Source organism: Nannobrachium achirus, assembly GCF_963921795.1.
Source record: "Nannobrachium achirus genome assembly, chromosome: 10".
Lineage (NCBI taxonomy): Eukaryota > Metazoa > Chordata > Actinopteri > Myctophiformes > Myctophidae > Nannobrachium > Nannobrachium achirus.
The window spans coordinates 46,364,898-46,376,499 of NC_137819.1; the positions used below are offsets into that span (position 1 = coordinate 46,364,898).

Consider the following 11,602-nt stretch of genomic DNA (forward strand, 5'->3'; position numbering starts at 1 on the left):
AGATGGTTATGATGAGCACTCATGGGGGGAGCAGTTAGGGTCTCTCTCAGGGACACTTCAACACATAGACAGGGGCTGAGAGGTGAACCGGTGACCTTCATGATGACCAGATAGCCTCTCTACCCACTAGGCCATGGCTACACGGAGCTGGATATTTCATATATCCAGGTTTTTCAGATATCCACATAGAAAAATATCTAGGTCCACACGGAGCTGGATATTTCATATATCCCGTTTTTTCAGATATCCACATAGAAAAATATCTAGGTCCACACGACAAAGATATCTAGGTCTAACAAGCACGCACACAGTAAAGTCTTCAGAGATATCCGGGTTCCCTGTCTACACGGATCCAGTGAATCGGATATTTTTCAATCTCTCCACTTATTTATCCGGTTTCAAAAATATCCAGCTTCGCAGCCGAAATATCCAGCTTCATGTGGCTGCAGCCCCAACAGCACAAAAAAATGTCTAGCTTCAGAAATATCCAGCTCCGTGTAGCCATGGCCTATAAGCTACGGCCACTGAGCTTTAACACATGGAGGGAGGGAAGCTCACCTATCACTAGGTTGACTCAATACTAAATATTTTAAGTTTACATTATAACTGAGAATGTATTATTTACTATTCTTGACTTTGCCTATATGTGTAAGTCCAGCGCTAAGTTGGCAGCATTGGACTTTTCACTGCTCTGTGCGTCCAATCGCTCAGCAAACGCCCTCGCTTGGGGGCACCTCTAAAGACTCAAGTAGCAGCTCTTATGCCTTAACTTAAAGGCCTGTCCATACTGTCTCTGACCACCAAACTTTTCGTGCAGCTTTCCAAACTCTAATTCAGGGTAATGCTTTTCGGAAGATGCGAGTGATGTCATTTTGATTTTCCGACGAAATGTTCAGTGGTTTGGTGACAGTATATGGACAGGTCTTTAAGTTAAGGCATAAGAGCTGGTACTTAAGACAATCAAAATAGAGCCCTCAAAGTCAAGCCCCCTGCACAGCGTGACTGCCTTGAAACATTGAGATGCAGTATCAGTGGTTTGCAGAAACATACATTACATTGGCAACATTTTTTTTCTCTGGCAGTTGGGTTGGCAAGGATAACGCTATGTGGCCAGAAATGGATGTGTCCTAAAACATATATACCTAATCCACACTCTGCCAGCTCAAGACTGGCACAACTCGAAAAAAAAAGAGATGAGTTAGTTTAGCTTTTCAAATTCCCAGTTTGAAGATGCCATGGAGGCAAGTATATGAGTGACCAAACATTTTCACTTGCTTGCATGTCAATCTACATCTACATTTGAGCCTCAAACAAGTTGTTTGAGGCTGCATCTTTATAATTTGTGTGTGGTCTGAATACAAAATATCAGTTCCTAAATTGGGATATTCAAATAAAATGTTATGCTCTGTATGCAACGTCTGCCAGTAGCTTATATCAACAAAATAACCAATATTAATTAGTGGAAATTGCACTATTCTTTTGCGGAAAAGTGTCTGACTCTTAGCCAATGGTCTGTCAGAGGTGCAAGATTGGACCCAAATCATATCAGACAACCAAACACTTTGTTCATGTAAAAATCAATCAAACTATAAATTGCAGCTGTTATGTATTAGTTTGCAATGTCATAGGCCACTATAGCTTCTACTGGTTTAATAATTACCTGTCTTTTATATGAAATTATAAATTATTTTATATTACACTTAATATCTTGTTTTGTTTTTGCTTTGAGGTATTTTAGGAAGCCTTCATATAAACTGAAACTGAGAAACATAAGCACAAACATAAGTTGTTGATGTTAATTTAGGCCTATTTCTTTCTTCTTTTTTATAGTTATTAAGTTGACATTTTAACAAACTTTTATTGACAAACTTAGTTTGACAAAAGATTACTGGCAAGCAAGATAATATAATTGTGACAACCAATGAGTTTATATAGATCGGAAACATTCCATTTCCGCCAGAGAGAGATGAACCGGAACAAATGACTGGAAGGCGCAATGTTTACATGCACGCCGATTTGAATGGGTCGTAGGCCTACTGTCCGAATCCGTGGATGAGCAGATGATGATGTTACCTTTCTGACACTGGCACTGCAGGTGCATCTAAGGGGGGTTCTTGACTTCATGTTTAGTTCTGTCTGTCATGGAAGAATGAATCCTGGTAAGTGGTCAGCTCTCAGACTCTCACTATACCACCCGCCATACATGTTTGCCTATCAACTGTAGGCCTATATATGAGTTATCCTGACTTCATCATATGAAACAAACCCATCGTTCGGATATGGTAGCCTATTACCAGGGTTAGAAAAGGTACTCTTATTTATACCCCATTTTTTTAATTATATTTCAACAGCTGTGAGGCATCCTTGTATTCATTTTCAACTCCAGTAGCCGACTGACGAATAAGTACTATTTTTTTACTTAAGTAAAAGTATCAATACTGCAATATAGAATACTCTCTTACAGTAAGGGCCTGGAATTCAAAATGTAGCTAAGTTACAGTATGAAAGTGTTTGCATCAAAATGTACTCAAATTCAAAGTACCCAAAGTAAAAGTACAACATTTTTGAAAATGGCAGATCTACAAGCTCAAAGCGCATTGTGAAGGTTGTGAGTTTGTAGATCGGCTATTTTCAAATAGCCTTAGGTATAAAATAGGGTTATAGTGGTTAATGTATCTTTTATAATATTATAATTTATATCTGCAAAATAACTAACTTTTAAAATCATTGTAGTAGAATAAAAGTGCTATATTTGGATCCGAGATGCAGAGTAGAAGTAAAAGTATTGGAAATTGGAAATACTCAAGTAAAGTACAAATACCTCAACATGTACGCGGTACTTGAGTAAATATACTTAATTACTTTACACCACTGCCTATCACAGCCAAACAGGGCAATGTTTGGCTGAAAGTTGAACGCGATTTTATTTAATCAGGTAGGCTACAGCTTAATGTTTTTGTTTGTTTATTTATTTTTTGTTTGTTTTTTACATCAACGTCATCTAGCATTTAACGTAGAGTTAGAGTATATCGGTACCATTTGCAGCGCTTGGTTGCCTGGCTTGGAGGACAGCTCTGGAGTAAACGGGCATTAGAGCCCCACTTAGAAACAAAATTGTAGCCTCACCACAAAAATCAATAAAATGTGACTGGAGACGTTTTTCATTTTTGAAATTGATTGACAAAGCCCTTTTTTATGTGACTGAAATAATTACACACTGAAGGGTTTATGTTCGCATTGTTTGTAAACGCTGGATTCAAAATAACTATTTGAATTCGAATGGAAAGTAGGCTAAAGCGCGTGTTTTCTATCAGCGCGTTTTGTTCAGGGTTCCACAGCTTATATGGGTCTTTGAAAAGTTGGTAGGCTGATTAGTAGATCGTTGGGAACTGCACAGTTTATTTTAATGGACCACATTTAAAAATATAAATAAGATTGATATAACAGTAACATTGTTATCATCCTATATCGTTCATCTTTTTTTGGTTTGTTTTTCTCGTTTTTTTTTTTACCATTCCACAATGCTTTAATAGCACAACTAGGATGCCAAATATGTCAGTAATGTGGTAAAAAGCATGCCAGACTATACTGTATATTCTAATGATGTGTCCTTATGACAGATGACCAATTCCCCAAACACCTTGCTCTGTTATGAATGTGTCTTTAGTGGGAAAGATTCAAAAATGAACATAGAAAAACTTTCCAATAAACAATTAAACATATAGGCTACATTCTACATAAAGAATTTCCACCTTTAAAAGAAACTAAATAGTAACTATATGCTGAATGTGTATGTGTTCAGGCGGTAAATTTGACAGAAGAAAAATGAATCCACCAGTGAATAAGAAATAATAATGAAGTAGCCTATATTTAAAACCGTTTACATAATGATTAACCATTGATTTAGCTGTTCCTTGGAATATGGACTCACCTCTTGTTGACATATTATAATATTGAATATAAATTGGACCTTTTTTTCAATATATTTTGTTTTGTTTTTACACCCTTCCAATCAATCATCAATCCGTAAAAGGCACCCCAAATCTGATCGTTTATATTATTTTCTCTACTGCTCGAGATGGTTGTATTCTGCAGATGATGGTGAATCATTTTGGGATGGCAGGGGACTTGAGGTTAGACAATCAGACCACGAAGGAGAGGTTGACACTTGACAGTTTGAATATGGGAAATGTCAAGGCACAGCAGTCAGGAGGGTTGACACACCCAGGAATATAAACTAATGGATAGCCTATACTACATCTATATAAGATCATGATACAATGCAACACATGCAGACAGAATAAGCTGCATGCATGCATTTCACTGACAAATAACTGATGATTTCTGAGAAAGACCAATAATGCACTCAACCGCATGCACCTGCACTACATGACAGCATGCTGGTGGTTAATATTTTTCAAGTATTTGTATATGAGAAATCACATTTTAAATGAGCAGAGCAACAAAGGCCATTGTAAGCCAGACTATATTCCACAATACAGTGTTCACTACATGTCTCCTTAACCTTGCTGTCCACATTAGAGGTGAAACGCAGAGTCTAAACGGGGCCAAAGATTATTAACAACTCTAGTGTGTCTGCAGCGCCATTTGAACGAAAGAGATTCTGGCTGGGTTCGAGGAGCAATAATGTATCCACTTGCAAACGTGGCGCACCGCTTGATTTAAACGAGCAAACTAAAGAGGATTGAAGAGGAGGCTTCATATAGGCAGTAGGCACCAACCCCATTCTCCCTTCCTTTTTTGTGGCTCTTGTATGTCACATAAGCACGTACCAGCCGGGCCATTTTCTCAGCCCAGGCTGCGCGGAGGCTGTCTCCCGTGCACCGTAAATAATGTTGATAAAGACGCCACTGAAAACGACTTTCACGCGTCCCCCGATTGATTTAACGTGACCTCCGTTTCCAAATGATATTGGAAGCCTATTTAAACAGATGAAGGCTTAAATTGTCTTGCTTGTATGTGCATTAATCTCCCATTCATCATCATTACGCTGTGATTGGTCCGTCCACGCCTTCCGCCAGCTCTGCGTTACGACAAGTGCCTGTAAATTAGATTGTAATACAATTTAAACAGCGGTAGCAGCAGCAGCAGCCACGGATCCAATTGGGGTGGGTGTGTGCGTGCGCGCGCGCGACACACACACACACACACACACACACACACACACACACACACACACACACACACACACACACACACACACACACACACACACACACACACACACACACACACACACACACACACAAAACCGTGCGTGTGTTTCTACCGGTGGACAGCTGCACTGCACCGCCCCTATCAAAACGCTTTGTGTGACTGGGGGAGCTGGGGAGCCCTGAGCCAATTCTCACTAATAGGATCTTATAAGGCTGCGGTAATTGCTGTTATGGGCGCAATCTATGAAGCCATCATATCGTGTAGCTCGGTCATACACAGTCTTCCAGCGATTAAATGGCGTGTTGATGTTGGATTAGGCAATTGAGGATTCGTGCCTAGCAAGAAAGGAAGGGAGCAGAGGATCCATATGCGTCGTGGGGTAATTTGCCCCACTTTTATGTGTCATTCTGGCACCCTACGACGCGAATTTAGAAGAATATCATATGGTGTTGCTGCGGCTGCTGCCGTGCAACCTAATCAAACTCAGCAGCACCAGCAGCATCCATGGCCTGTTAAGGATAACGCATAATGGGGATGCCCAATGCAACAACAACTTTGGTTTCGCCTGCACGCTCGCTTAATATTCAAGGCCCGATTCGTTCATCTTTATTTTATGTTATCGTTTGATTATGCACACCGACCAAAAAGCAGTTTCCTGCGTGTCCCCGTATCCATATCAGACTAAAGACATTGCCTGATAGCTTACATAAATCTGCCTCGTAGTTTCACCCCGACCCGCGCGGCTTAAACGGTGTATTATTCCAAACATATGCATTTTAATCAGCTCGGTCACACTTACAAGAACTCCAGTTAATAAGGCCATCAATCAAACGAGTGTGGGGCGGAAGGGGGAGGGGGGGGGGGGGTCTCGGAGGAGCGGTGTGTGTGCATTGGGGGCCTGTCTGATTAGGATGAACCTTTTACCTTTATAGTCGCTGCAAGCGCCAGAGGAAGCTGCATGTGAGCATCTCCACCGACGCTGACTCAAAGGACGTTTTGTTCTGTCACCTCTTATTGCACATTCGGTTATAAATAAGAATATAAACTATAGGCTATCACAAAGAGGCGCTGTAATGAGAACACTGCTTCTCTGCATGTATTTATTCGTCAGTCGGCTATACTGGAGTTGAAAATGAATACAAGGATGCCTCACAGCTGTTGAAATATAATTAAAAAGATTGGTATAAATAAGCTCGTTATATTATACCATTTGGACATTTAATTAAACGCAATAGGCTTAAATGCTTATATCTTATCTATATGCTATATAGCTATACTTTTCATTTTATATTGTTTAAATAATTGAAATAACATCAGAGCAATTCTGCATGATGTCTATTCTCAGAAAATGTAAACATGCTTTTAAAATGTGCTATTTTTTGCTCTGTCTGTATAGCATGCATGCACCTTATATACCCAGCCAGCCTATTATAGCCAGAGAGCTCTAATTTGCGCATGGCGCGTGCATGCCTCAGTCAAACGCGGCCAATTAAGATCTCGCTGATTGGTGGGGGCTGGCTGGCTGCCGGTATCATTGATCTTTTCACATTCCAATATCTCCAGACAACTAATTCTGTGGTGTCTATTAAAGTAGTGGGAGAGAAAATATGAGTGGCGTTAACGGGGCACGAGGATCACTTTTAAGTGTCCTGAAGTGTCGTGGTCAATCTCATGCTCCCATCGAAAGATATAGGAGAGCAGAAATGTCTGGGTGCTGCTGTGGTGCTGAATCACTGCACTCTGTGCTATAGCTGTTAACTGGGTGCTTGATGAAACTGAAGGTGTGTAAAGGCAGGGGGGAAATGACGCAAACGAAATGCAATTATTTTCAATTTATTTTATTATCACTTTCGTTGTTTTGACTTCAATGTCAATTCTCTGTAATATAAATTGGTTCATTTTAGGGACAACTCTTGCTTTTTCATATATCGTAATCATAAAAGGGCTTTAAAAGGAAAACACTCGATGGGTGATTTGACAGTGTTATTTATTGCAAATAGACGTCGAGATTGAACAATCCAGAAAAGAAAAATACAAAAAAAAAAAAACAGCGCATAAATATCACTTGTGAATCCGCTCTCTCCACGAGATATGCCATCATCAGAGCAGTGCAAAGCGAAATAGAATACAAAAAAAAAAAAAAAGAATGAATAATAATATGACATGAACACTGGGAAACAGACTGTAATTTGACTCATCAAAATGAGATCTCAGGTGAGGACAAGTGAACTATAAGAGCAGTGTGTGAGGTCTGCATGGTGGGGGTAAGAGGTGGAAGAGAGGGGATTTCAACGTTCAGCCTCTGGCAAGCTCGCCCAAGCTTTACGTGATTGTCCAGTGTCTTGCTTGCCTGTCTGTCTGTCTGTCTGTCTGTCTGTCTGTCTGTCTGTCTGTCTGTCTGCCTGCCTGCCTGCCTGCCTGCCTCTCTCTCTCTCTCTCTCTCTCTCTCTCTCTCTCTCTCTCTCTCTCTCTCTCTCTCTCTCTCTCTCTCTCTCTCTCTCTCTCTCTCTCTCTCTCCCACTCTATTTCAAACTCTCTCTCTCTCTCTCTCATCCCACTCTCTCTCCATCCTCTTCTGAGGCCCGTCGCCTCATCTCTTCTCTTCCCCCGTCAAGCCGTGCAAGCTAATCCGTTCCCCTGGCGCCTTGTTACCGTTTGGCAGCAACGATCCCTTCCCGGCCAGGCGCGGAAAAGGCCCGGCATTATCATTAATTCAACACTCAAAATTCATCCGTACGTACATATACATCATTTACTAATTTTCACCAGCATCTGCACATTTCGGCCCGAGGCCCGTCAGGGCCCGCTGGAGAGGGAGTTATAATGAGGCGCAGCAGTCTGTTAACAAATCCCCTTGTTAAAAAAAGAGAGAGAGATGGAAGGCATCATTCTCGCACAATACATGTAGGTCAATTTGGACGCAAAGAAGACTACAAATAATGATAAAACGTTAACGCCATCCATCACAGAGATTTAAACGTTCTTCTGTATCTTCTCACTCCGCCCATGCTCACTTCCTGCACCAAATTAATCTTCTATGAATCAAAATCTGGTTTCATCTCGTCGTCATATTTCAGCCTTATGCCATCTCATTCTGCGATGGCATTGTTATGTTTCGCTTTTTCTGTGGACTGTATGTGCGTTCCATTGTGCGTCAAAGCTGAAGATGTGGATAATGATCTTGCCCCAAGTTAATCATCTCCTTGGGTGCATAACAACAACGTGTGCCAAGATCTGACTTTCATATTGTTCCTTCTGACATTAGCCTATATGGCTATAGCTCTTCACAGGAGCAAGGTGTCTCTCATGCTGATGGAGTCCTGATAATGTTCGTTTTTTCCTTCATTTGCTTATGGCAAAAAGCTTATAATATGCCACTCTTACTGTAGGCTACTGTATGTTCACCCCAGCCCAGCCCCAGTCTGAAGCCTACTCTCCTCGTTTCGTTTTATCTGGTCAGAGGCACCTCTTCTCGCTGGTCTAATGTCACCGGCGAGGACTTGCTGAGCACCGACGGGGTGAACGTCAGAAAGGCCTCAGTCCTGCTGGTGGGGGAACAACCGAAGTCCGAGCCGGACGGCCTCGTCGAGATGCCGTTCGACTGGCCGGACGAGTGACAGGCGAGGCAGGCGCAGGGGCTCCCCCCGGGGCCGAGGCCGTGGTGGGCCGCCGGGCCCGGGTACAGCGAGGGGTGCCTGAACGCGCAGAGCAGCTCCGGCCTCTGGTAGGGATGCGACAGCATGCGGAAGCTGTCCAGGGACCTCTGCAGCGGGTTGGAGAAGGGAGTGGCGCTCGGCGGGCCCGCCGCCCCATGCACGCCCAGGTGGGAGTAGTAGGGCAGGGGCAGGTGGGACGGGAAGGGGTAGGGCAGGTTCCCCGTGGCGGCGGCGTGCGACATCATGTAGGTGTAGAAGGCGGGGTCGGCCGGGTGAGGCCACGTCATGGCCAGACGCTGGCGCTTGTCCTTCATCCTGCGGTTCTGGAACCACACCTGTGTGAACACATGGAGAGTTTGGAGACGCGCTGAGTGAAATATTAACCCGCTGCTCTCTCTCTCTCTGTTTGGAGACCAGCACGACGACAACAGACAGAGGAGGAACTTGGCGAGAGATTTACACTTTACACATGCAATCTGAAATTATATGCAGCGAGTTTGCCGAATTTTTGAAAATGGTCTTTAAACAGTTTTTCATTATTAGGTGGTTGGAAAATCGAAAGAAAATTATGAAGAATCTTCTCAAAACAAGCTGTATAGCGTTTTAAATATTTAGACATAGGAATGTAGGATGTGAATTTAGGACAAGGCCTCTTGCTGGAATCATAGCTGAAAATCATAATATAGCGTCGTCGATGCTATCACACAAATCCCCCCGCCCCCCTCGTTTTAGTACGTTATTTCCAAGATCCAGTAGTCAGTAGATCTTACCTTGATGGTGGTCTCGGGCAGGTTGAGGGCAGCGGCCAGCTCACATCTCCGCGGCCTGGAGACATAGTTCTCCCGGTAGAACTCCTTCTCCAGGCGGCCGATCTGCTCCCGCGTGAACGCCGTCCGGTACCGTCGCATCTGGTCCGCTGCGTAGGACAGGGAGCCCGGGGGACCCGGCACAGCCTTCCCCATGTCTGCGCTGCTCTCGCTCGGATGGCTTGGGGAATCACCTCTTAGACCTGGAATTATTACAGTATTAACATGACGAATGAATGCATTGTTCTAAGGAATACAGTATAGACATACACACTAACATAACAAGGACGTCCCAAGGAAGCACAACATTAAGCTATACACACACACACATTTAATGTCTTTGTTGTATTTTTAAGATGGTCTCCATTAATCGTTATTTTCTTGTAACAATTTTTAATATAGGCTATATTGTTTTGATATATTGTTTTGATAGTCTTTGTTTACATGACTTTGAACAAATTGAGTAATTTAAGGTTCAAGAGTGTAACGATTATTAGTAATATAGGCCTATGGTAGTAATAGCATAATTATTATTAATAATAAAACATTTTATTATTATTGCATGAAATATTATTGTAATAAATAAATAAATAAATCTATTGCAATAAATAATACATAATATAAGTGACCAAAGAAGCATTATATTGCTGTCATTTGTTTGGAATTTCCATATCCTTTGTATTTCAAGTTGCTTATAAAATTGACAATATGGTACAATGTTTATTTAGCGTAATATGAATTAGACTGCGCATGAGGCTATATCTTTTGAACTACAGATTTATAAAGAATGGTATTTTGTTATCAATATAGGCCTGTAGTCCTTTGGTCTTCGCTCCTCGCATACACTGCCAACTCAACCCACCAAAGAATTCCTCTGGCGGTTGCCCTTTTCCCTTCCTTTTTTCACTGTGGTTCTTATAAAATCCTGCATTCTTCCTTGAGGAGTAAATATAAATATAGGGTGATTTGTGTGAGGGGTCTCTAGGAAGTGGCGCCGAGGTGACTCGTTTTAAAGCTGGCTGGGTAATATGCTTGGTTAACGTGTGGGTGTCACCGCAGCATGGATCCAGCCACACTTGACATAACAGCTGTGCAGAGCGAATCCAACTTAACATTTTTGCTTTGTTGCAGTGAGACAAAAAAAATGCATTTAATCTGGCATGCATATTCCGTATTGGACTCCGATGTTTTAAAAATAAAAAGAATAAAGAAATCTATCTGCATCAAACCGGTGCAAACAGTCCTGTAGCCTATATATTTATAATTGGCTCAGAGCATATTGCCAGTTGCATGCAATGCTTATAAGTCAAGATGACTTCATGCAGCATGAGCAAACAAGAAAAGCATGTGAATTGAAGTGTTATTTTTGCCTACCTTTAGCTGTCGGGTAATCCATGCTTTCTGGGGTGCAGCTGACATCGATTTCCTCGTAGAAATCAGACTCGGTGTCTGAGCTGCTGCCGTCTTTATGGGGGTGGTGATCAGTCCGGTGCCTCTCGGCGGGGGCGCTGGACACGCCGACCGGCCTCATGTCGGGATACATGATGCCCCTCCGTGCGCTGTTGTCCACCTCCTCCGTCCTTCTGTCCCGGGAGTAAGGCAAAGCGGAGCCGGGGCTCGCGCAGCTCCTCTGCACCGCTTTCCCCTGCGGCTCCCGCACGGGGCTCGTCCCGATCGCGTTCTTGCCATTGAGCTGACCTGCCTCCGCGAGCATCAGCATCTCCTTTCTGCTTTCCATCACCGACGGAGCGGGCGCGCGATCGAGCACTTCTTCTTCTCCTTCTGAACCTCGACTAGTGTGGTGGTAGTGGTGGTGGTGGGCAGAGCGCGAGCCGACTTTGGGCAAGGCGACGGTGTTGTGGGGGCTCGTCGTGTCGGAGGGAAAAGGGGAGAGGCGCGCGACAGAGGGGATGCGGTCCGTTCTGACCCTGAGTGGCGAGCGCTCCTCCAGAGTGCGGCACG

At 43.1% G+C, this 11,602-nt stretch overlaps 1 protein-coding gene across 1 annotated transcript; it reads right to left on the reverse strand.

Moving 5' to 3' along the window:
- Positions 1-8,626: 8,626 nt before the first annotated feature.
- Positions 8,627-11,378, reverse strand: evx1 (even-skipped homeobox 1; the record flags this gene model as incomplete). Its single annotated transcript, XM_080734763.1, has 3 exons — positions 8,627-9,169; positions 9,605-9,843; positions 11,015-11,378. The coding sequence occupies 3 exons, from the start codon at positions 11,376-11,378 to the stop codon at positions 8,627-8,629; spliced, it is 1,146 nt and encodes a 381-aa protein (XP_080590889.1).
- Positions 11,379-11,602: the final 224 nt, after the last annotated feature.